Consider the following 27,634-nt stretch of genomic DNA (forward strand, 5'->3'; position numbering starts at 1 on the left):
AGGAGAGGAAATGCAATGTACATTGTAGCACTATTTCATAATAAAAGAAGAAAAAATATTTTTTTTGGTTTGTTGATGTTATGTGGCGACACGTGGTTTAATTTTAAAGCTTCTTTTTTTTACTTAATGAGGTGAAGTTTAGCACTTTTCACATTGACGCAGCTCCTTCCCAGTTTTCACCATTATTCTTTATTATCGTTCTGTTTTTATTCCGACATTACAGCTCCCTTCCTCCCTCTGCCAGCGGAGATCCCCGTTTCTTCACCTTTCAATATTTTAATTCCTCTTTTCACTTTTCTACCACCTCCCACATTTATTGATTATTTTCTGCCTGGCAACAGTCGAACCAATCAGACCTCTCAGGATCATTAAAGAAAAAGTTTGCTTTCTTGTCAAGAGTCAGATGATGTCTGTACGCTAAATATGAAGCTACAGCTAGCAGACATTAGCTTAGCTTAGCATAAAGACAATGTGTCATTTTTACACTTCGGTTTTTATACAATTAAACAAATACGATACACAGTTAATCAGCTTAAGAGGAGCTGGTAGGAGGATTTTGTTACCTTTGGACAGAGCTAGGCTAACTGTTTCCCCGTTTCCAGTCTTTATGCTAAGCTAAGCTAGCTGGCGTTAGTTTCATGTTAGCATACAGTCATGAGAGCGGTATCAAACTGAACATGTGACTCTCAGGATGAAAGCAAATAAGTGTATTTCCCAAAATGTCAGTTTGTGTGTTTTTAGACCATGTCTACACGTCTACAGATATTTTTGAAAACGGATATTTTCTCCTACGTTTAAATAAAACAAAAACTTGTCCACATGACCTTAGTTTTACAAAATATCTCCGTCCACATCAACGATATATCAAACACCAGAGAGGAAGATTCTGAGCATGCTGAGTGAGTTTATTTTCCTGATGGCCATGACAGTTTTTCCTCGCCAAAATTTAGCGTAACATTGGAGCGCTATTTAACCTCCTTCATGACAAGCTAGTATGACATGGTTGGTACCGATGGATTCATCAGGTTTCATATGGTGCCAGTATCTTCAATCTAGCTTTAAAACTGAGCCAGCTACAACCTTAAAATCACAAGTTGTGTTAATGCGTTAAAGAAATTAGTGGCGTTGAAACAAATTTATGTTAACGGGTTATTGCGTTAACTTTGACAGCCCAAGTTTTGTTGCTCAGAGCGTTTATACAACATTTTGTTAGCTATTTCCATTCACTAAAACCACTAAAATGTAGCTTAACCTGACTCGTTATCAGGTTAATGCTAATAAATAACTTTCCTAACTAGTCTAGGGCACTATGTGGACAGCAACTAACGTTTACAACCTGATACCAGATTGCAAATTACATGCGAGCAAAAAATGATATGCAATATGTGAATAAATAAAAAGTGTCTTACATCAACCAGCAACATTTACTTTCGTCGCTGATGTTTCTGCGTAGCATGACATCAACTCAGCAACTCGTGTGCTAACATTTTCGCCAGCTTTCCAAGTTACATTCATGTGAATTTTCCTAGTCAAAACTATTTTTTCCAATTATTCTGACACCACACGGATGCAGCTCTGTTTGTGTGTGGACGAGAGGCTGAAACGTAGAAGAAAATATCTGTTTTCAAAAATATCTTTACACGTGTAGACAGGACCTTAAGGCCACTCCACCAAATTCAACCAAAAAAAGTCCCATTTTTAGGCTTAATATCATAAATTTTGTTATTTTTTAATTTCCTCCAGGAGGCACCAATGTTCAGGTATGTATTTATATATATTTGAATATATATATATATATACATACAGACCAGGCAGTATTTTTAAGAAAAAGGGGGAAAACCAACGAAACGAGGAGATGCTCCCTCTGCTGGTAAACGATGCAATACTAGACTTCACCATGGAGACGGTTTACAAGGGACCACGGCGACGACCACCTCTTAGCAACAAGGACGACCACGTGACCGCGGCGACATCGCTCGCCATCGACTACAGCTCGTTCACACTGCAGCAGCAAAAAGCCAAGGACACGCCCACAGACCCATGTGACCTGTTTTGAGAAGATTTGATTGGAGGATTGAGGACTTGAGGCACTTGGCCGTTTGGCTGTTTTATTAAATATGGCAGCTAGTGTTTTAATAGGTAAAAGAATAAAATAAATATTCTGGTAATGAAACTGACGGAGGACTTGAGGGTGTTTTTATTTTTTATGTGTTATTGTGCAGAATGTAGTTTTTGTTTTTCAGGAATGAAAAGTTACTGCAGATTCCTGTTTTCGTCTGTTCGTCTTCATCGCTGCTCAAGAAGATGATTACCTGCTAACTGCAGCTTCAACACAGGTAAGTAAGTCATCAACTTTTGGCACCTTTAACTCAGTATTGTTGAAGTTATTACATCAGTTTTTAACTGGTTGTGAGACAGTCTCTGCCTCACCTCTAAGCCCGTTAGGAGCTCTTCAGGAGCCAAACTCTATCTGAGGGTTATTATAGCAAAACTAAAACAGAAATACACAGTTAAAAATATTTTTATTAAACTGATATTAAATAAAAAACTATATCCTTTAAGAAAAATTAAACAAGCAAATGATATTGCCTGGGTAAAAAACTAATAAAACTGAACATAAATTCATTTCAGTTTTAGTTTTTTAGCTCTAATATATCATTACTAAAAAAAAGGAGGCAACTATTAATCAATTAACTGTCAAATGAATCGCTACTAAGGAAGCCAGCTCACTAAATATTGCACTTTGCTTCACACTTATGCTGCTGAACTTCTTTTAAAATGTTATATTTTACTAGATTTTTATGTACTCTATTTTATTATATCCTTCAGTGGGTCTTATGTTGTGATTTTTATGTATTCTATTTTCAGTGTAATTTTTAACTTATCGTGATCTTATCAAGTGGGTTTTATTTTCCATCTTATTTTCCATTAATTATGGCATCAATCCCTGTTTTTTTCATTTTCATTTTAGAGCTGCAATGATTAATCGATTAGTTGTCAACCATTCAATTAATCACCAGCTATTTTGATAATTAATCGGTTTGACTAATTTCTTTAAGAAAAGAAGTCTGAATTCTCTGATTCCAGCTTCTTAAATGTGAATATTTTCTGGTTTCTTTCCTCCACTTTGACAGTAAACTGAATATCTGAGTTGTGGACCATTTTCTGACATTTTACAGACCAAACAACTAATCGATTAATGGAGAAAATAATCGACAGCTATGACGCAATTACTTCACTAAACATTACTTCCATTTCTAAACAGTTCTCCAACCATGTATTTAGTATGTGTATGTACTGTACCTACATACTTCTGAGACATTATAGCTGACCCCTAACAAAAATAAAGTTTTCTGAAAGACTGAAAATAAACTAAAACCAGCAAACACACTCTGAAAACTAACTAAGACTAAACTGAAATAAAATTGAAAAGTCAGAAATAGATTGACATATAAACTAATTGAAAATTCAGAACCATTATAGCCTTGATCTGAGGTCGAGAGCTCCAGAAGAGCTACTAAATGGACTTAGTGGTGAGGTTGTTTTGTCAGCTGTGTTTCAGTAGTTTGTCCACAAGAGGACGCCATGAGCTAAAGAAAGAATATCAACAGGCAGGAAACTGGACATGTCAGTCTGTAAATAAAGTTCTTATTAGTGATCAATCGCTTCATCTGTAGGTTATCAATAATAATGATCATATTGACCATTTCCCAGATCCTTTTTTGCAGCCAAAGATATTGAAAATGATTCATGTTAAATAATAGGAAGCAGAGACAGTCATTTTAGTATTTTTGCAGTAAATATTTTCTATTTTTTTTTAATCTTTTGTTAATGTTTTGTTGTTTCATTGCAGCCTCCTCCAGACCATAGCAGCTTAGTAACCGACAACCAGAGAAATGAATGGAAACCTGCAGGGTGAGGACTGGTTTATAGCCTGAAGGTAAACACACACACAGTATTATAAACACAATACACACACAGTCTCTATCTGAACAGCATTAATGTGAGAGCAATAAAGACTTAATGTGGTGATAAAAGCAGCAGAGGAGCAGATTTTATTGCTGCAGTAGAGACACAATGGAGACTAAAATTGTTATATTATTATATATATATAATATATTATTATTATTATTATTATATATTTAGGAGAATAAATCTGAAACCAACTAAAAGATGAGGAACTGTGAGGAGAAAAGAAAAAAAAAAGTAATTAGACATTTTAATTCACACGTTGAGGGTCAAAAACAAGAAAATAGTTAAAAGATGGTCAAATTAGACCCACAACATGTAATTTTCTTCCACTAGAGGTCTCTAAATCGAATAAATAACAACAGAGGGAGTTTGGTGATGTGGTGAAGCAGCGTGGGATCATGGGAGTTGTTGTCTTCATTGTTAGGGTTCCTTAAGTGTTCAGGAGGCATTTTTACCAGAGGTCTCCTCCTCTCCAAAACAAACTGAACTAGAATGGCACTCGGAGAGCGCAGACCTCCGCCAAAGTGCCCGAGTACGATTGCCCCCCCCCCCCTCTCCTTGCAGCTTGCGCCATCATCCAGGTGTATTTGTGTTTATGTTGAGATCAGCTGTATGTAGCAGAGCATCGTAAAACACTTCATTCAAACTGGACAGAAACAGAATAAAGCTCACCTAAACCGTCGTCACTCTTTCCAACAATCACCAAGTGTGCTTTGGTCGAACTCAACTGTAATTTCACATAGTTTAATGTGAAAAAACTCTAAATCTACAGTTGTCCCTCACCCCCCGCTCTCAAATAAAGTAAAAAAGGTCAATAAAAGGGTAAAATAATAATATATTAAATAAAAAATATATTAAATGTATTCATATAAGCAAATAAAAAAAAATATCAGCAATAATATCAGTTTTCTGTAGTTGCAGAATAAAAACCCTCCAACCTCCAGTCCAGGAGTATAATACGTCTCTCTGCCTGTTGCATAAACGTGGAGCTCTGAAAGGCTCCAGAATAAAGCCTCAGCATTATGCATTGGTAATCAGGGAGGCATGTGGCAGGATTATTATCATCTCTGCAGATCAAAAGATTACAAATGATAACGGACATCAGCGTGGACGAACACGGGGCCACGTGACTCTGCATAGCGCTCGCAAAAACACAGACAGCAGTTTTTAAGGGAAAAGCCCAGAAATATCACAAGTTTAATATTAAAATTCTTCAAATCAGACTGGATGAGAGAACAAATAAAATAGAGGGAATGTATTTGTGGTGATGTGTTAGAGACGAGAGGCAGACTGTGTCCACAGTTGGTATCCTCTGTGGATTTGAGCTTTCAGGGAAATAAAACAAACAGAAAAAGAGACATCGACTGACTCAAATCAACATTCACATGATGCGATTAGGCTGCACAATGTTTGCTCCCTCTGTGCTGAAAAAACAGAAGTAGAAGAGCTGCTGCAGAGGCAACATTTGGCTGAAAATCCCTCCATCAACAGTGAACCACAGACTGGTAATATCACGGGTAATATGCCCCATTATGGAGATGAAGGCTGGTTGCTCTGAAAGCACTGTGATGGAGAGATACTGCAGCTCTGTTCTAAAACATATCGGAGTAGATTTATCATTTTTAACGTCGGATTTTGTCTCCAAACAGCTTAAGCGATGGAAGCCAACAACAAAACGACAGGCTGCTGTTATAATGTGACATATAGAGAGATTATGACTGATTTCTGCAGCATTTCAACATTAATAAAACTTATTTTTCTCAGAGTCTTACTTAAAGTATGTCTTGTGATTTCTACATTGAGTTTTTGTTTCTATTGTGAATCAACTGTCAACTACAATTTTCATGATTTATGTCCCATTTATCCATCCATATCATGTTTTCATTCGCTTAGACTGTTATCAGGTCATTAAATGTGCGTTATCAGTGGTTATCAGCCTCATAGATGTGGGTCAGTAGGGGCCTACTACACCAACTAGTAGGTTTTATCATCGACTCACATGGTCGATCACCGAATCAAACAACAAAACTTACAGCGAGTGTTAATGTTTGTTAATGTTTTGGAGCGCTGTAACTTTCTCGTTGTGTAAAATACGTACAAAAATGAACGAAAGAATTGTTAACAAAAAAACATAAATACAGAAAACAAAACAAACAACTCAACTTTCAAACATAATTGTTTAATCTGCTTTTAATTAATTAATAAATAGTTTTTATTATTTTCCTGCCGTTCACCATTTTATTAATTTATTCCTGCATTGATTTCATGTCCTTATTTCTTATATTAATGTACTTTAGCTATAAAGCTATCATTATTTTTATTATAATTTAAAAAAAAAATGTAATATATGTAAAAGGCATGTAAATTGCCTTTTGTTCATTTCATTACTTTTTTAAAGTGAATTTCCACATCTTAAAATATAATATGAATTAATTAAAGTCTTTAATTATTGTAGTTTATATTGTGTTCACGTCTCATATTTCAAAAAACGTTGTGTTAAATGTAGAGCTGCAACAATCAGTCGATCAGCCGATCAAACTGTTTTCATAATCGATTAGTTTCTGCAACATAAATACAAATGTTAGTTAGTTCCAGGCTCTAACATGGGAGGATTCGCTCCTCGTCTTGTTCTCACATCGTAGATAACTGAATATTTTTGTGTTTTGAACAGGTGGTCCAACAGAAAAAAGGACATTTACCTTAATTAGTTGATTAATTGATTAAATAATCTGGCTGAATGATCAATAATGAAAGTAATTGTAAGTTGCAGCTCTAGTTATATGAAATGGACTTATTGTTATTACTTACAGGCCAAATAATTCTAATAATTAAACTCAGAAATGTCCAGAGTTTAGATGAGACAAGAAGACAAAGAGCCTGATTTTTTTTTTCTTTTTGTGTCTCGATGAGCTAATTAACAAATAAAGTGAAGTTTCAGTTTCACACCTTCCTCGCCTACTCTCTCTCACACTCTGTTACACTTTTCTTTTTAGATTAGTTCAGTCAGTTACATAACTGTTTAAACATTAAAACAGAAAATATATATTAAATTAATAAAAATAAGCAGGACAGCACTTAACATATGAATAAAATACAAGGAAATCCAGGACAAACTGAGAAAGTTCTGCCTCGTGCACATTATCGATTAATCTGGCGATTGTTTTCTTGTTTAATTTTTCAGTCTATAAGATATATTAAAACAGTAGTACAAATTAAGGTTTACCATAATACAAGATAACGTCTTCAAATGTGTTGTTTTGTGCGACCAACAGTCCAAAACCAAAAGATAATGAATTTATTATCGAGTGAAAACCAGCAAATCCTCACGTTTGAGAAGCTGAACCAGAAAGTTTTTTGCTTGAAAAATGTCTGAAATGATGAATCAATTATCAAAATAGTTTAATTGTTTCAGCTGACAGGAAGTAAACATGGACCCAACTGTTGCCTAGCAACGTAATTCCGTTGAACTGCACTAAACCGGAGCGTTTCAGACAGAGGGTGAATACAGGTATATTCAGGCCGACAGTACGAGGAAAATAATGTGTTTTTTTACATCACAGCATGTAAACATGTTCTAGTAGAAACACAAAATACAAGTATGAACCTGAAAATGAGCATATGGGACCTTTAAACCGTGGTAACGGCCTCGCTCAGAGGCCATCCATACCATAATAACTACTACTTTCTTTCAAACCAAAGAAATCTGTAATTGTAATCAAGGTAATGGTGCGTCAGTGTTGTCATAAACTGACTTTTTATCCAGGTTTAAGCCTCATTTTTACGACACACTTTTTAAATCTTGGTGGTTGTTAACTCTATATTTTAATCAGATGAAGGATTTTAGTCGTCAAACGTCTGGATCTGAAGTTATCAGAGAAACAAGCTGATCAAACGTTAGCAGCAGCCCGGCTCTCAGCCCCTCCAGGACGTCCTGCATCCGCCAAACAGCGTCGTAGAAACACTGAGTTTTAACATGGAGCTGTCTTATTCAGTGTTTTTACCGGTTTGTTTTGGAGAGGAGGAGACCTTTGTAGTAAAAACCCTCCTGAATAATGAAGACAACAACTCCCATGATCCCACGCTGCTTCACCACGTCACCAGACTCCCTCTGTTGTTATTGTTTTGATTGAGAGATGGTTTTCCCTGGACAGGAAGTGGACAAAAAACTGTAATCTGTAAAGTAACTAAAGCTGTATGTAAAGATAAATGTAGTGGAGTAAAAAAAATACAATACTTACCCCTGAGATGTACAAGTACATAGGATTTTTACTTCAGTTCAGTACTTTATGCATTGTCTGGTCAACAGGTGCCTTTTTTACACTCACTGTGGGTTGAGAGAAATCGATACATCTCAGTGAGCTCATTGATCATTTAGTCCTTGGAGGCCATTTTGGACGACTGGTTGCATCTTTAGGAGAGATAAGACTCTGCCAGCACACACACACACACACTCACACTCACACACACACTAACATTAATACACAGGTGTGAAATGAAACTGTCGATCGATGAAGAGAAACTGTGTCATCACAGCTGAAAGTAATGAAGTAAAGTGGAGGAAAAAGTCAATGAAGAAGAGAAAGCAGCCAACGAGGAGGATTTTAAAACATAAAACAACAGCACATAAGATTCTTCCATCTGCTGATGAAGCCCATGTGACGTGATCAAAAGCTCCCGATTCTTACGTCAACTTGTTACAATAAAGAAATAGAAAGCTAAACTGTAGATATTGGCTGAAAATCAGCACACATTTGTCACATTTTGACAAATGAAATCATTAAAAGTCTTGATATTGATGTCCTTAACTTTTAGTATTTAACTTTATATGAGCTGTTTGTCCCTGAGAAAGCGAGGATGTTCCTGAGAGAGTGATGTGCTCTCCCTCAGCTAAGAGGCTTATCTCATCCAGCATGTAACAACAAGCAGCCAACGGCGAAATATAAAACACAAATCTGGATTGAATCATCAGGCCGCCGGGGCGACCGAGCATCCCTCAACCTGCAGAGAGAGAGAGAGAGAGATGAAACCATAGAAACATCCCAGATAGCCGCAGGCTGCTCTACACTACACGGACAAAAGTATGTGGACATTTGAACACTGCAGAAACTCTGTTTATTAATGTTTTTCAAGAAAAACATACATTTTTTCAGACAACCATACCATCGCAACATCAGCACCCAGCAGCAAAGCTACGCTTCCGCCATTTTGGACTGAAAGCGACTATCAGTAAAACGTCCCCACTGGCTAATGGCCACAGCTCTGCTCTGCTCTCATACGGTTACAGCTGATAATGCAGAAGCGTAGCACCCACCCTCCTGTTCCCCCTCAGATAAAAACTGTTAGCTCTGTCAGCACTTTTGTCGTTGCTTTCCCTGTTAGCGTTGTTAGTATAGTACTGCACTGTTAGCTGCTAGCCGCCGGCTCCGCCATGTTGAGAGCCGTTAAGAGGCAATATATTTAGCACTTTGGAATCTTGAATAAACTTTACAGAGTATTTTTACAAAGCAGTATTACTATTTTTACTCCAGTAAAATATATTTTTCAGAGTACTTTTTTCACAAGTGGTTACAGATAATTAAAGTAAACCGAGATAAATGACACAATTTGGGAAGGAGGGAGGACAGAGGGAGAGAAATTAGAAGATAAATAGAGGCAATAGAGAGAAAGCGAGAGCGAGAGAGAGAGAGAGAGAGAGAGAGAGAGAGAGAGAGAGGGAGAGGGAGAGGGAGAGGGAGGAGGATAAATGAAGCCGGAGGGAGGTGAAACAGATTTAGAGACAGAGAGCAGCCGGTGTTTAAACTCAACAGTTTCTCAGCAGCAGCCAAACAGCGCCGCCTCCTCCTCCTCCTTCATCCTCCTCTTTCTCTCCTCCTCCTCCTCCACCTCCACCTCCACCGGTCATCCTCTCCATGCCGGCGGAGGTCTCCGCGGGGCTGCCATGGCGAAGATCCGGGTGTCGTACGAGTACTCCGAGGCCGAGGACAAGAGCATCCGGCTGGGGTTGTTCCTGATCGCCTGCGGGATCCTCAGCCTCTTCATCCTGGGCTTCTGCTGGCTCAGCCCGACCCTGCAGAGCCTCCAGAGCAAGCCGGCCAACTGCACGGTGAGCCAGGCTCCGCGCTCCGAGCTCCCGAGCAGCCGCCGCTGGCTGCCGGAGCCTCACATCTGAGGAGTAGTAGTATGTAGTAGTAGCAGTATCTGGAGAGGTAGTGGAGGCAGTACTTGACTTTTACTGTTTTTTTGAGCAGTGTTGTTGCCATTGTGAACTTCTTACAGTGGTGTATTTGTTCTTGTGGTAGCCTACTAATAAAAGTATTTTGATATTAGTAGTAGGCTACTGTTACCATTAAGATCAGTACTAGTAGAAGTATTAGTAATGTAGTATTATTGTTACTGGTGTCCAAATTAGTAGTTGTGATAATACTAGTGACTGGAGGTTCTAATTATTAAGCTATTTTAGTAGTACTAATGTGTGTTGCAGCAATTTTAAATATGAATATTTGTGTATTATATTAAAACTTAGACTAGTATCCAACTTGTAAGGAGTAGTAGTAGTACTTGGAGGCAGTATTATTTAAAACAGGAGCCCAATATTCAACTTTTATTGGTACTTTTATCAGTGTCATTGCCATTAATAGTTGTGTAACTTCTTAGAGTGGTGTACTTGTTCTTGTGGTACTAAGTATTTAGTAGTAGTAGTAGTAGTAGTTGAAATATTGCCATTGCTATATTGGTAGTACTCAGCAGTAATAGTATTTAGTAATGGAGTATCATTGTCACTGGTATCTAAAGTAGTAGTTGTAGTGACTGGGGGTTATTATCAGTGTTATTGAGCTATTTTTAGTAGTAATATGTGTTGCTGCAATATTAAATATAAATATTTGTGTATTATATTAAAACTAACACTAGTATCCAACTTTTAAGGAGTAGTAGTAGTTGGAGGAAGTATTAGTTCAAACAGGAGCCCAATACTCAACTCTTATTGGTACTTTTATCAGTGTCATGGCCATTAATAGTTGTGTAACTTCTTAGAGTGGTGTACTTGTTCTTGTGGTATTAATAGAAGAATTTAGTAGTAGTAGTAGTAGTTGAAATATTTCCATTATTGTATTGCCATTCTGGTATTGGTAATAGCTACTGTTGTCATTAAGAGCAGCAGTATTAGTAATGTAGTCCAAATTAGTAGTTGTAGTGATTGGAGGTTATTATCAGTATTATTGAGCTATTTTAGGAGTACTATTAGGTGTTGCATAAATATTAAATATAAACATGTTTGTATTCTATTAAAACTAATACTAATATTAAGACTAGTATCCAATTTTACAGGAGTAGTATTAAGTTCAAACAGAAGCCCAATACTCAACTTTGATTGGTATTTTTATCAGTGACATTGCCATTGATAGTTGTGTAAGCAGTAGTAGTTGAAATGTTGCCATCTTGGTATTGGTAGTACTGCTGTCATTAAGAGCAGTAGTATTAGTATTGTAGTATCAATTTTACTGGTATCCAAATTACTGCAGGTTATTATCGGTATTGGTAAGCCATTATAAGTACTTGTTGCAGCAAAAGTATTTTTGTATATCAAATTTTTAAATAGTGGTAGTACTGCAGTAGTGGATTGCCTTACTAGGTACTAAGACTAACTGCTATCAGGATTTGTATTAGTTTATTTGAATTATTGTTAGTAGGAGTACTAGAAGTATTGATTAGTGCTGAAACAATTAGTTAATCAACAGATAACTGATCACAAATGATTAATGAATTTATCAGGCATAAGTTTTACGTTTTTTTTTATTTTTACATTTTACATTTACAATTAGTATTTGCTGCTTTTCTCAGTTTTATATGGCAATAATCTGAATATTTTGGACTGATGGTCGGACAAAACTACATTTGAACGTATATATCATATTGTGATGTTATGATCTTATCATGTTATAAACTTCAAGGATCAAGACGAACTGGTTTATTTGGCAAATATGCATCTGGTTAACTTTTTTTTTCATCTAGCGCCACCAGCAAGTTAAAGTCTCCACTCGATGTATCAATAGCTGTATACTGTTTCTGTTTCTCTAATTTAGTTCCACTTCAGTGCAACACTTTTTAGGTGGTCGTTTTTACTGGTGTCCTGTAGTCGCTTTCAGTCCAAAATGGCGGAAGCGTACCTCTGCTGCTGGGCGCTGACGTTGCAGTAGAACTACAATTGACTTTCACTGCTTGGCGATATACGTTCTTTGGTTTCGTTGTATGGGAACGTAATTTTTACGAGACCTGCTTTGGCGCCGCCTATGGCGATAAACAATAATTGCGTGTCACTTCCAAGAGATCACTGCTTGAGATTTTTCCCGGTAATGTCGCTACAGACACACAGTTCGTAATATTGTTAATTTATTGTGTTAATTTGTCGATCGATAGTGACTTAACGGACATTTATTTAGTAAATTATATGTTTAAAAATCCTGTCTTGTTGCATCGTAACAATCATCTCCTTCGTAACAGAAGCAAAACCTTTAGTTTGGACAGAAAGTTAAAACCCTTTTTATTTCATCATTTATATAAATCTTTTTTATTGTCGATACAAAGTGGGTTTGTCCTTCAGGTCGTTTGGTTCCTTCATGCTGCGTCACTTTCCTCTGTGGATTATTAAAACTGTTTGCACAGCGTTTCAAAGCTGTTGGGAGTTTTCATAAATTACATCCACAGCCTGCTCTCCTGGCTCTTAACTGTGGATGATGAATTCATGCCAGTTTGATTTATCTGGCTGTTAGCTTATTGCATCGTCCTGGAATAATGTTCTTGCATTACAGAGAGTGGAAGCCTTTTGTTTGCTTTTTTTTTTGTCTTTAAATCACAAACTCACGAGGCAGTCTGAGAGTCCACTCCGTCATTCACTAATCCACAGCTTAATATAACATAAATCACAATACTTGGCTTTTGTTGCAGTTCCCTGACCTCCTCAGTGATGAAGAAAGCTCTGACTTTTATCAAATCTGTGTAGATTGATTGTGTATTTACCATGTATTGATATTTATTTCCCTGCCTGCAGCTGTTATTTCAGTCCTTTAATGAGCAGGAAGAAGGAATGCAGCTATCACTATTTATTTTAATCTGAATCACTCACATTCACTGACATTTTCAAGCTTAATATCCAAAATTATTATCTAGACTTATTCAGCGTCCACAAACATTTTGATAACAGTTACATGCATGAACAAATACTTCCAGTAAATTGACTATTTGCTAAACTCAGTTAACATAATAATATGGCAGATTTACCATCAAAATTCAGTCATTTTTAAATCAATGGCTCCTTAATTTCAGACTAAAGTAAAAAAAGAAAAGAAAAGAAAAGTAGCTTCTCATTTCTAGCCAACTATTGTCAATGTTGCTGAAATGACAACTGTCTTGATTAGCTAGCTAATTAAGCTAACGATAGCTCCATTAGTTGGTTGAAAACACTATCTCCGATCAACTAATGTTTTAAACTTACTTACTTTAAAAGTAAAACAATCTAAAAGGGGTTAAATACGCACTTGATGGCTACATACATGATTTGCTAAGAGACTGAGGCTAAAGCTAACGGGTTAGCATATTTACATTATCCTGTATTGCAGTGTAGATCTAGTTAGCTAGTTGTAGTATAGTTATAAAAATATAAAATCGGATTGTTAGTTTGTTCTAACATGGTTTTGTTTGGCTACTTAGCTTAGCTTACGTACCTTTCGCATTTTCAAAGTGTGTCTTTCACTTTTAAAGTTAGAAAATACTTTTAGGATGAAGACTAACTGATATATTTGGCAAATATAGCGGTATTTCAGGTAACATTGCTAAGCTTATTGGAGTGTAAACTTCTCCAAATACAAGAGTTAGAGCCGCTAACGTTAGCTAAAACTGTAATAGTATCCAGTGCCGCCTTCCAAATAGAGGGGAAATAATACAACTTTGAACTTAACCTGTAACCCAACAAACTAATGTAGGTAGTTAGCTGATGAAATGATCCTTGGCTTTGGAAGTAGGCCTACCTCCCAGTTACTATTGTAGGTAGCAAGCTAGTTAGCCAGGCATGCTAATCTCAGCAATTTACATTGGAGCAGCACCGTCCAAACTCCAAATAAATGCAAACTTTTCAGACCTGCTGTGTCTTGCTAACGGTTGCTAAGCTAATATTGGTTGTATAAAATTGATTACATGTTTTCTAAGAGTAAGTAGTGTGTTTACAGTGAAAACAATACTAAATGAAGTATGGTTAAATATGTCATTGTCTCTTGGTCCAGGTGGTGTCGGTGTTGCGTCCGGAGGAGATGTTCGAGTGTGTGTTTACGTGCGGCGCCGACTGTAAGGGGACGTCTCTTTATCCCTGCCTGCAGATCTTCGTCAACAATTCGGAGTCAAACTCGGTGGCTCTGCTGCACTTTGATGAGCAACAGCTGGTCCTCAACCCAAAGGTAATAACACAACTACTCTCTTATTATTCCATTATTATGTAGCGTGTTAAACTTCCAGGTGATATCCAACCCTGTATCACACCAAAGCTTGTAATAGACCCGCCTGAAGACAGCGGGTCAGTGTCACGATTTGCCTTGCCGAGGTGTGAATATTACACACAGCGGGGGGCTAGGTTTAGGAAAAATGTCATGGTTGGCATTAAAATAAGTATGTAAAATACGTATGGAAACAACATAACAGAATGGAAAACATATCACCAACGTCACTAAAAATGACGTGACACACCTCATTAACGTAGCTTACAAAACAAAACACAGGTCTCGAACAGCGGTCACCTGGTTATAAAAAAATAACATAAAGTACATATATTTTAGTGAGTTTAATTGTTTGTTTTTTAATGTCAGGCAGCTGAGGTTGAGTTAATTAATTCATACTGTTTATAGGACAGGTAAACATGAACTGGTCAGACTGGTTGGATCATTGTGTTTCCTGTGGATGAGGGTGTAGTTTGAAATCAGAAGTTAAACGTCTGAATGCTGAAACATGCAAAGATAAAACTGGCAGGGTAGCCTCGATCTAGTGAATTACATGTTGTATTTTTGTCCGAAGAGTTTCAGTGTGACTGGTTTTTGTATCGCAGCTGCGTGACGTCGTGAGCTGAACAGAAATAGATCGACAAACACGCCATTAAGACACAGTCAGTGTGTGAATGAAGGACTTAAAGCACCATTAACAAACAGCTGACAGTAAACACATCACAGCTGACATCCTGTGGGATCATGATGTACCTCACGAGGGCTGAAGGCTGTCCCAAGTTTTTTTTCCTCATAAATTTACCACTTTAATTTCAGAGAATATCCAAGTTTTTTTCTCATAAATTTGTGAGATTTTCCTTGTAAATTTATCAGCTTAATCTCAGAGAATATACAAGTTTTATTCGTCATAAATTTGTTAGATTTTCCTCATAAATTTACCTCTTTAATGTCAGAGAATATCTATGTTTTTTTCTTGTAAGTTTTCATTGTTAATTTACTACTTTTTACGTTTTACGTTTTTTTTCTCATAAATGTACAACTTTAGCTTTAGAGAATATCCAAGTTTTTTTTTCCTGGAAATGTGTGATATTTTCCTAGTAAATTTACCACTTTAATCTCAGATAATTTACTGTACAAGTTTTTTCTCTAAATATTACCCCTCTCCCCGGCTCTTTATTTTATAAATTTTTGCCTACAATAATACGCCGTCATACTGATGCTCTTCTGTCCGAATCAGAGCTAATCTCTGCAGCCAGGTGGCAAAATCTGGTGGAAAGTTTGAGAGTGGAAGCTGTTTACACATTAATGTTATAATCAGCATAATAATCAGGTGTTCACATACTTTTGGCCATGTAGTGTAGTGTAGTGAAAGGAGGGAACACTGAGGGGAGGAGATGGGTGTGTCCTGGACAACAACACCAGAACAGACAAACACAGTGTCAGTGTCCGTCTGTTGGTCTGCAGGACATCTCCCTCCTCTAATCTTTCTCTTCTTCAGTGCACGTCTGGGTCGTCGCTACAGCAACAGAGTAAATATAGAGGGGAGAGACGGCGCGTCATCGATGCCGCTCAGTCGCCATGGCGACCGCAGCGGAGATGATGTGTAGAGAGACGGCGAGAGAGAGAGAGACGAGTCACGCTTCATTCAGAAATCCTTTAATGTCTAATAGAGAGAGAGGATGGATGTCAGGCAGAGACCTTTAATGCTCCGCCTCCTACAGGCTCTGAATTTTAACAATGAAACATCATTAACATATTGGCAAAGCTGTGTATTATTATCCCACAGGTGTGTGTATCCGTCCCTCTGAAAGTATAAATATGTAGATACGTCGCTCATGTTGTGAAAATTACTGTAATAACCTTTTTCTGACTTATAAACTCATTTGTGTTTGCAAACAAGATGTAAATACAGTTATTAGACTCTGATTTATCCCACTTAAGTACAATTTTGAGGCACTTTACTTGAGCATTTCCATTTTATGCTACATTTTGGAAGCCAATATTATACTTTTTATAATTTTTCTTTTTCTTTTTTATTTATTTGTAATGCTTTTTAATCGTTTTTAAAACATTTTCTTTTCTTCCTTTTAATTTAACTTTTTATATTTATTTTTTTACATTATTTTATTTTTTATTTTTGTGCTCTTAACTTATTTTTTCTTTTTAATTCTTTTAATTTTTTTCATTTCTTCTTTTTTAATTTGAATTTGAATCTATGTTTTTTACATTCTTTTATATTTTCTATTTCGTATCCTTCATTTATTTATTTATTTTAAATGTTTTTAATTCTTTAATTTATTTTTATTTTACTTTTAAAATTATTTTCTTTTCTTCAATTTTTTAAATAATAAAAAAAGGAAAATAAAAATCCTTTTGTTGCACAGAAAAACACAACTACAGTAAGTCAAAGTTGATCCTCAAACTGTAATGGATGTTTTTAACGCACCGTTTGGGTAATAACCTTAACGTCTGCATTTGTTTTCTCTATATTTTATTTACTTTGACTGCAGGACTTTTACTTGTAGTGGAGTATTTCTACGCTGTAGTATTGCTACTTTTACTTTATTAAAAGATCTGAGTACTTCTTCTGTCACTGCTGAATCGATTATTGAATAAGATGTTATCATAGCTGCTAGATATGATAGAGATTATGAAAGACTGTAATTTTCCTCTGGTCAAACTCTTGTTCATGAGCTCTGTGACCTTTTACTTTCAACTGATGAGACAGACAGACAGACAGACAGAGAGACATGGAGGGTTAATTGCAGGACGCTGCGTCGATATAACAGCTGATGGACAGACAGGTGAAGAGAGAGAGACGTGGAGTTAATTGGTGTTTGTGTCTCTTGGGGGCGATTAGTTAGTGGAGCCGCCTGTGGACCAGATGAGTGACATGACATTCACATCAACAGCAGCTCCGCTCTAACTGACTCCATGTGTTTATATGTCCTCCTGTTAAAGGGACTGTTTGTAACTTTTTACAGGTATAAATCTACCGGGTCGGTGTCCCATGCGCGCTAGCATATGCGCGCTCGCATATGCGTGTGTGTGGCTACGCTGTTCAGACTGCTCCTCTGCCTGCTTGTCTTCACTCACACAACTTGCGCGTTCTCGCTCCACCTCACGTTCATGAGCGCACACTACACACTGCAGGAGAGTTAGTAGCTCTGAGAATATCTAGTGAATGTACAGTGGACGTTTGTGCAGAAATAACTGCTGCAGCTCCTCCAGAACAACAGAGGTTTCCCGTGTCTTGTGAAGTGACGGGGCTCCGCAGAGAGAAACGTTATCGTCTCCGACCGGGTGCCAGAGGGAGACACCAGCACCCGGTCGGAGACGATAACGTTTCTCTTCCTGCTTCAGCCTCCGGGGCAGCCAACATTAGGATTAGCATTGATTCATGGTGAAACCTTCGTCTGGTCAGCTACCATTACTGCAGCTGAAATATAGAGTGATATTGTTGTTTTAGCTGACATGTGTCGCCTCACTGTGTTGAGCGATGCTCGTTCATGTCTATTTAGAGCAGTGGTCTCAAACTCAATTTACCTGGGGGCCGCTGGAGGCAGAGTCTGGGTGAGGCTGGGCCGCATCAGGTATTCCACAAAAAAAGCTTTGTTAAAAAAAAAACAATCTGCTCAAACGTCATTATTAACAGTTCTTTAACTTGAATGGGTTCTTCTGAACATGAACGGTTCTTCTGAACATGAACTGTCCTGAACATGAATGGAACATTGAAGAACATGAACGGTTCTTCTGAACATGGCCTCTATTGCGTCTCCCACTTTTCCTGAAATTGTCTGTGCTCGTCACCAACCTTTCTCTTCACTGCAGGCTTTGAAAAAGACATGATTGGGACTGTGTGACAAGATATATATTCATTCCACTTGGTGTCACTCCGCAATAAAGTTGTGCCTGCTGTGTTTGTGTTGCTCTGCAATTACACCACCAAACCGCTAGTTGGCGGCGGCGTCTCTATGAGTTTCCTTCTTCTTCTTGTACTACAAACAGAAACTGAGCGGAGTTGGAGCTAATAACTGTTGAACCACAGAACTTTTACTGACATTACTGCAACGCCGAAAAGAGAACATATATCTGAGTGGATTTGTGTGAACAAACATTGAAAAGATGGAGGCAGAGAGAAGTAGAACTTTCTGTGGTTGTCCGGGGTTCAGCATCGCTGAGAGACTGGACCAATCACAGATGTTGCGGTCTGCGTCGCCGCGACGTGTAGTTACATTTCTGGAGAGGTGCACGTCAGGCTACGGCGTCGATTCAATGCAGAAGTATAAATCAAGCTTTAATCAAGCTTATGCGATGTTACACGGGCGCCGCCATAGTTGTTGTGAAATGTTTCTCTGCTTGCATCAAGCCCGGCCGATTGCCCATCCTCGGGAGCCATATACCCCACTGTGATTGGTAGGTTCGTTCAGCCCGGGCTCGCGCAACAAAGGGACCTTCCACGGCAAACTGCCATTCACATAAAACTCGCGGGCCGAGGGCGCCTGGTTAGCTCAGTTGGTAGAGCGGGCGCCCATGTAACAAGACTTGGTCCTGACCGCGGCGGCCCGGGTTCGAATCCGGCCTGTGGCCCTTTCCGCATCCACTCTCTCTCTCCCCCCTTTCCAAGACTTTATCCACTGTCCTGTCAATAAAAATGAAAAAATGCCCCCAAAAAAAAAACTTTATAAAAAAAAAAAAAAAAAAAAAAAAAAGCGGGCCGCACTAACATTACACTTTCATATCAAGGTGGGGGCCACAAAATATCGTCTTGCGGGCCGCAATTGGCCCGCGGGCCGCGAGTTTGAGACCCCTGATTTAGAGCGAGCAAGCGCGAACCCGACACTGACTTTCGTTGACTTAACAGCCACAGGTGTCGCTGTTAACAAGCATTTCTGAAAGTTACAAATAGTCCATTTAAAGGATCAGTCCGCTTTATTACGACGTGGGTCTTATTTTGGTCGTTTTGTCTGTCATTTCTGTCAGTTATAAAAACAACTGACGTCTGGGAAACAAACCGACAGGTTAGATAAACTACTTTAGAAGAGAAAACAAATGCAAACATTAAGATTACTACCTTACAGGTCGAGGATCAACTTTGACTTACTGTAGTGTTCACACTGTTTTTCTGTGCAATGAAAAGAGGATTTTATTTTCCTTTTTTTATTATCTAAAAAATGTAAGAAAAGAAAATAATTTAAAAAAGTAAAACAAAAGAAATAAAATAAGAAATAAAAACATATTAAAAAATACATACATAGATTAAGAAATAATAACTAGGAAAGAAAACATAAGAAAAGAAAAAAGTTTTAAAAAGATTAAAAGAATTAATAATAAATAAAAAATAGATTAAGAATTCAAAAATTAAAATAATGTGAAAAAATAAATTAAAAGGAAAATAAAAAGAAAGGAATTTTAAAAGAATTAAAAACGAATCAAAATAATAAATTAAGAACACAAAATACAGAATATAAAAAATAAATAAATAAAAAAGGAAAATTTAAAAAGAAGAAAGGAACCGTTTTAAAATAGATTAAAAGAATTAAGAATGAAGTAAAAAATAAATGTAGATCACAAACATACTAAATAAAACAATAATGTTAAAAATTAAATTAAAAGTAAAATTAAAATTAAAAAAGAAGAAAGGAAAATGTTTTACAAAACATTAAAATAATTAAAAATAAATAGATACATTTAAAAATTAAAATAAAAATATATTTTAAAAAAGTAAAATCAAAAAGAACTATTAAACAAATTAAAACAATTTAAAATAGAAAAATGAAAAGAGGATTATTAAGCTGCCTTCATACACCGAGCTTTTACCATAGTGTCTGTCTTTCTTTACTCTTGCTAAAAAATATAGTCGAAAGAACGACTTTATTTCAATGGGTGCAACTATAATTTCAATAAAGTTGAGTTGAATTGAATTGTGTCCCATCCCATCTTTCCACTCAAGACCAAATGTAAAAGGCAGTTTGAAACAGGAAAATAATGTTTAATCAGTATTTTTAGTCCATCCATCAGCCGTCAATATACCATGTTGTGGTATAAGTAAACACTTTGCAGGTACAGCAGAGTTACATATTTTTTTACATATATTTTCATATTTTGGCTATTTTTGCCCCATTCTGAGTTCACTCTGGCTGTTTATTACACCGCTGACTTTGTAGGAAGAGTTCTGTAGATAAAAGTTTTCAGTTCCTGTGTCACGCTGATGAGAAAATGAACTGAGCTGTAAAATAATTGTCTCTAGAGCTGTTTGGGAGTCATAATAAAATACAGTTAACTACCTGAGTGCAGTTAGCTGCAGCATAAAGAGACGGTTCTGAGATTTAAAAACAAATTAAGTCTTTTAATAAACGGCACCAACATGTCTCTTTGTGGACCTGAGCAGACGAGTCACATCTTTGATAATCTCCCAGAACATGCACATACACACTAATACACACAACCAGTGATACACACCTCCTGAACCGTCTCTCGTTATTGAGGTCAGGAGTTCATTTCATTTTGTACGAACAAAAAATGATAATAATAAATGGAGTTTTTACACACGGCTGAGCTGCTGCAGTGTGTGTGTGTGTGTGTGTGTGTGTTTGCGTGTGTGTGTGTGTGTACAGATAAGCTGGTGTTTCTGATCAGATAACGACTCAAATCTGCTGCTTTAATTAAAATGTGACAAACAGATCAAACTTCTGTGTGTGTGTGTGTGTGTGTGGGTGTACACATTGGTATCTGTGTGTGTGTTAGTGTAACCGGTGTGTGTTCATGCACGCACTATGTAATGAAGCCTTGTGTTCTTTGGACCCAGTAGGTGTGAAAACAAATGGTTCCTGTTTGTCTTTTGTCTCGTTTGTCTCTCACAGTGACTTTAAAACTCCAAACATGAGTCCCTGCAAAGTTATTTAGAAACTGTGAAAGAAGAACGTCACATGTCCGTCAAAATACGTATTTCAGTAGTTTTTGACATAATTACTATCAGTAATAATAACCTTGTACTCACCAAGAACTCAAGAATGTGTATGTGGTTTCACTGAGGGCAAAAAATAAATACAAAATTAAATAATAATGTAAAAATATTAAAAGAAAATTAGAAAAGAAGAAAAGAACAAATGTTTTATATAGATTAAATTAATTGAAAATAAATGAAAAAAATTAAATTAAGTATACAAAATAAAATTATAATCTAAAAAAATATAATTATTAAAGAATAAAGGAAAACGTTTTTGAAAGATTAAGATAATTTAAAATAAATTAAGAATAAAAAAAATTACAAATAAAATAATAATGTAAAAAGGAAAGTTAGAAAAGAAAAAAAGTTTAAAAGAATTAAAAATAAATACAAAATAAATTCAGAATACAAAAAATACAAAACAAAATAATAATGTGTGAAATTAAAATAAAAAGTAAATGTAAAAAAGAAAAATGTTTTAAAGAGGTTAAAAGGATTGAAAATTAAATCAAAATGAATTAAGAATACAAAAATACAATAATAATGTAAAAAAAAAACAATTAAAATAAAATTAGAAAAGAAGAAAAGAAAAAATGCTTTGAAGTTTAAAATAATTAAAAATAAATTAATTAAGAATACAAGATAACATAATAATTTATAAAAATTAAAACAAAAAGTAAAAAAATAAAAGATTTAAAAATGTAAAACTAAATACATAAATAAAGAATACACAAATTCAAAAACTCAAAATAGAAAAAAATTAAAAGCTGCTTTTAGACAGTTTACAAAGTGTCTGTTTATATTATAAACAAACAATATAATTTTTTTTGACACCAGCACTTTTTAATAAACAGCATTTCTTGTAGATTGAAGATTGTTGTTATTGACAGATTTGTATAATTATTAGAAATTATTAAGCCATTTTGGGATGTCATGGGTCATCGGTTCAAGTCCCCACATGGACCACGTGAGCAAAGCACCAGATTTTCTTTTTTTTACATTTTTATGTGTTTCGTTTTGTTTTGTTTTTACTATAAATTAAATGGAAAGTTGTTATTGTATTCTCGGTGAGGCTGTTTGCAGTTTATTACTCTGAGCTCATAATGTTCCCCTGGCTCTCCATCAAATACACACACACACACACACACACAATACTAATGTAGTCTAGCTCGGCTTGGCAGTCTCCATTAAACCAGAAATGGATTGAATTGTGTGTGTGTGTGTGTGTGTGTGTGTGTGTGTGTGTGTGTGTGTGTGTGTGTGTGTGTGTGCGTGCGTGTGCGTGTGCGTGTGTGTGCGTGTATTTTACTTTACCAGCACACACACCATTCAATCGGCCCTTGCTGTATTTACACAGAGTGCTTTTCTGTTCCCGCAACTAATGACGGCATCCTGAGGCGTGTGTGTGTGTGTGTGTGTGTGTTCGATCCACTGCATAAATAAATGCTGTAGTGTTAACAACAAACTGAAGCTGGTTTGGACGAGATGAGTAAAAGCTCAACACACTATCCAGATGTTGCCTTTATGTTGAGGATTACTCTCCGTGTACTGATCAATAACCAGATCGACTCCAGAAACACAACTTCTGTAAAGCAGATTGTTTAGAGCCTCGGTTCCTGTTATTTAAAGAGTAAATCATCAGTAAACTGGTGAATAGAGAAGGAGAGCGAGAGAGAGGAAGGAAGAGAGGAGATGGAGGCAGGTGGGTGGTTTCAGCCAATTACTCGCAGAGTAATTTCCTCGTTTATGACTTAATTATGTTATAAATGTAAATGACAGGAGCGGTGGGTAACCAGAGGGCAGCGCTGCTCCGCATGACTGACACCCCCCTAAAACTTCCACTGTTATTTTAATATTAACAATGAACTCTGATCCCAAATGAATCATTTAAAATGTCCTCACTCTGTTCATAGAGGGGAGAAATAATACAGAAACACAACAAATCATCTGAAAAGGTCAGCACAAAGAATTATTAATTTATGAGAGCATGTGTTTCTTCAAGGGGAAGAAATCACTTAATCAGCGAGGGATGACGACATTAATGCCCGTGTGTGTGTGCGTGTGTGTGTGTGTGTGTGTTAACTAATTAACTGTAATGAGCTCCAGGACGTCAGGGGGGCCGTCGGTGAGTCCCTGCCCAGCCAGGAGCCTCTGTCTCCCTCTGCTTCACTCCCATCCTCTTCCATTCAAATTATTCTTAAAGCAACATGTTGCTGTATCCTTTACTATAAAAGTAGCAGTACTTCGGTGTAGAAATACTCTGTTACAAGTAAAAGTCCTGCATTCGAGATCTTACTCAAGTTAAAAGTACAAAAGTATTAGCATAAACTTAAAGGGGCGGGTCCGTCTACGTTCGTAGCAGAAAGCAGTGAGGTTACCACAGTAAGCTAATCAATAAATCATCATTAGCTGTGATCAGTTTGGAAATAACTGAAAGAAGTGGGGTTGTATGTATACTCCCGTGTTCTGAGAGGGAAAATTGCTGTTTTTGTGAATGGAGTCTGGTGGCTTTGAAGAGAGCGATACGTAACGGCTTCAGTAAAACAGATTTTAGACACCTAAAAAGTCAATGTCAGTTTAAGTGTACGCTATATTTAGAATATTTTCATTGCTTTACCTCGCCGTCAGACGGTTCTTTCTGACGGGGAATTGAAGCTGTCACGTCACTGTCTTCAAAGGCACCAGACTCCATTCACAAAAACAGTAATTTTCCCTCTCAGAACACGGGAGTTGCTGGTCTACCGCTGCGTCCGTCGGTTAGTTAGTTTGTGTTATTGTGTGACTTTCTGATCTGAACTAATGTGGCGTCCGCAGGAGTACATTACTTAGCTTCCGTGCCGCTACTCCTGTCTGCTTCTTTTGTATTTGCTTGTTAGTTGATGCTCATAGCCCGGAGAGGAGTATTCAGCTCCTTTACTTCAGTAAAAGTACTAATACCACTGTGAAATACTCCACTACAAGTAAAGGTCCTGCATCGAAAATGTTCCTTCAGTAAAAGTATGTCAGTATAATCGGTAATATGTAGTTAAAGTATTACTGATACATCAACATTATACGTTTTATTTTTAGTTTAGTAGAGGAAACGATCTTGTTAGGATGCAGCTGAGCTTCTCTCAGTTAGTAGGAAAAACACACACTGACCTGCAGATTCATCTCTGTCCTGTTCATCCAGCCTCCAGAGGATGAGAGACAGACAGGTGGACAGACAGGTAAACAGACAGAGAGACAGACAGGTCGATGTGGCCTTGTGTTAATCTGTTTAGCTGTGAGCAGAGTCGGAGTCGGACAGAAAGGCAGCAGCAGGTCACTGAAAACAAAACATCCTGATTATCTATTTAAATTCATAATAAGGTTGTGTGACAGCAACACCGCCTCGCTCTGATAATGTCAGCAGACAGTCTGGATGGTTAATATCATCATATTCTTACCTTTTAGTGTCTGGATTTAGTCTTTATGAAGGTGGCAAATTATGAGAGATTAATACAGACATGTAGTGTGTAGTTTAAGAGCTGTGTTCAGTATTGTTACCCAGAGACTCTATAGAAGAAGTGGACGTGGTCTACTGGTTTGTTTACTACGGTTTTGAAGCCTCGAGTTTGACATTTTTGCTGTTGGCCTCTTGGTTTTTGGCCATCGCAATCTTTGTTTTGTATATAAGAAGTGGACGTAGTCACTGTGATGTCACCCAGTAGTTTGTGTACTACGGTTTTGAAGCCTCGAGTTTGGCATTCTGGCCGTCGCCATCTTGGTTTTTGTCCGTCGCCATCTTGGCTTTTTGGCAGTAGCCATCTTGGTTTTTAGCCATCGCCGTCTTGGTTTTGTATATACTGTATGACTACCTTGTGATTGACAGGTCGCTACCACGGCGTTATCTGGGAGTTGTCTGTGTTTTTTTATCTTAGAACTTTAACCCTTTCACAGTGTGGTTTCAGTTCATGAAAGTTAATTATAACTTTTTTGGTCACCAGTTGTACTCTCGTGTAAAAAACAAGATGGCGATGGGCAAAAACCTAGATGACGAATACCAAAAACCAAGATGGTGACAGCCAAAAACCAACATGGCAATAACTAAGAAGCCAAGATGGCGACGAACAAAAACCAAGATGACGACGGTCAAAATGCCGAACTCGGCTTCAAAACCGTAGTACACAAACCAATGGGTGATGGCAAAATATGAAGATGGTGACGGACAAAAACCAAGTTGGCGACGGCCAAATACGAAGATGACGACGGCCAAAAACCAAGATGGCAACGGCCAAAAACTAAGATGGCGACGAACAAAAACCAAGATGGTGACGGCCAAAATGCCGAACTCGAGGCTTCAAAACCAATATATGACGTCACGGTGATATGTCTAGTTATTCTATACATTCTATGCTTGGCACACGGGAGAAGTTTGACTTGGTTGCAATCTGCAACCTCACAGCTAGATGCCAAATCCTACACACTGTACTTTTAAAACATACTAAACATATGAATATCATCATCATATGTGTTGTTTTCGTCAGGTTTATAACAACATTTAACTTTTTTCACAACAGGTACAAAGTGTAGCACATAAAACAAACAATCTACAACTGACAAACGTGTAAATACCACAAACAAAACACAGAGACACAATCATGTCTCATTTGTATGACTTTATTAACAGAAGGATTATCAAACCAAATCCCCCCAAAAACCACTTCAAATACATCAGTGTCCCTGCTTTGAATATCAAAAAGCTGCAGTAATAACACCACCACTTGAGAGTAGAATTTAAATGGTGTTCAGACTGTTACAGCATCCTGATCAGTGTGTTCATCCTGTCGTCTCAGAAAACCCTCCACATGTCAACACACTCTACAGTGATCTCATTTAGGCCATTTATTAGGAACCAAAACACACACACACACACACACACACACACACACAAACAAACATAATTGTACCCTCAGCCTGTTGGCATAGCAACCGCAATCATCCGGCAGGGCGACCCACTTATGACATCATGGGGCGAGGCGCATTTGATTGGCTGTGTGATGAATGGTGTTGGGGATGAATGGCTGCTGAGCTGAGCGGGTTAGTGAGCTGACAATTACCTGAAACACACAGAGAGAGAGAGAGAGAGAGAGAGAGAGAGAGACAGAGAGAGAGAGAGAGACAGAGAGACAGACGGTCTCTCCACCTTCACTAATCTGGACGAGATCCAATCAGACAAAACAAATCCAGGATCATAAAAACATCAGCAACACTTTTACAGCTGAAAGGAAATAAAAGATGTCTGTGGTCGGCACCGAGGATGTCACATTTATCACTGACTACGTGAGACGGCAGTAATGTCCTGATATGTTACAATATTGGACACATTTATTGGACAAATGTCTCTCCATAGTAACACCTGTGAGTCCATTTTACCTTTATACTTTACTTTTATACCAAGGCCATTAACAAGGAGAAAAAACAGGCATAACCAATTTTATTCTTTATACACGGCCACTTCGTAACCACATGCATATAACAGACTACCAGGGGTAGAATGTAACACAAAGTATTGTACTTAAAGGTACAGTGTGTAGGATTTGGTGGCATCTAGTGGTTTTAGATTGCAACCAACTGAAACTTCTCCCATGTGCCAAGCGTACCGGAGAACTATGGTGACCGACACAAAAACGTGAAAACGTGAACGTCCCTATCTATAGCCAGTGTTTGGTTTGGGTTTCACCCATTGGTTTGTGGACTGCCGTTTTGAAGCCTCGAATTCGGCATTTTGGCCTTCACCATCTTGGTTTTTGTTCGTCGCATCTTGGTTTTTGGCCGTCGCCATCTTGGTTTTTGACCGTCGCCATCTTGGTTTTTGTCCTTCACCATCTTGGTTTTTGGTTGTCGCCATCTTGGTTTTTGGCCATCGCCATCTTGGTTTTTGGCTGTCGCCATCTTGGTTTTTGGTCGTTGCCCATCTTGGTTTCTGGCCGTTGCCATCTTGGTTTTTGGTCGTCGCATCTTGGTTTTTGGCTGTCGCCATCTTGGTTTTTGGTCGTCGCCATCTTGGTTTGTTGGCCATCGCCATCTTGGTTTTTGGCCAGAGCCATCTTAGTTTTGGCCGTCGCCATCTTGGTTTTTGGCTGTGGCGATCTCAGTTTTTGGCTGTTGCCATCATAGTTTTTTGGAACCAGAAGTGACACTAGAGGGTGGAACTTAGTACAACCGAACGCTGAATGAGACATTTTTAGGCGATCAAAATGTTATAATT

At 37.5% G+C, this 27,634-nt stretch overlaps 2 protein-coding genes across 5 annotated transcripts in view; both read left to right on the forward strand.

Moving 5' to 3' along the window:
- The window catches only part of LOC119483044 (CCR4-NOT transcription complex subunit 2-like), a 15,800-nt gene extending 15,513 nt beyond the window's left edge, over positions 1 to 287 (forward strand). For all 4 annotated transcript variants that reach the window (XM_037761055.1, XM_037761059.1, XM_037761056.1 and 1 more), the window contains exon 15: positions 1 to 287. This exon is cut by the window's left edge and continues 629 nt beyond it. The gene's annotated coding sequence lies outside the window, so the exon portion shown is untranslated.
- A 9,118-nt stretch (positions 288 to 9,405) lies between these two features.
- The window catches only part of LOC119483209 (calcium-activated potassium channel subunit beta-4-like), a 28,376-nt gene continuing 10,147 nt past the window's right edge, over positions 9,406 to 27,634 (forward strand). Inside the window, exons 1-2 of the mRNA XM_037761327.1 lie at positions 9,406 to 10,075; positions 14,247 to 14,417. Coding sequence (XP_037617255.1) covers positions 9,716 to 10,075; positions 14,247 to 14,417 — 531 coding nt within the window. The 5' untranslated portion in view covers positions 9,406 to 9,715. The remainder of the gene's footprint in view (positions 10,076 to 14,246; positions 14,418 to 27,634) is intronic.

This window comes from Sebastes umbrosus, chromosome 23 (assembly GCF_015220745.1).
Source record: "Sebastes umbrosus isolate fSebUmb1 chromosome 23, fSebUmb1.pri, whole genome shotgun sequence".
NCBI classification, from domain to species: Eukaryota; Metazoa; Chordata; class Actinopteri; order Perciformes; family Sebastidae; genus Sebastes; species Sebastes umbrosus.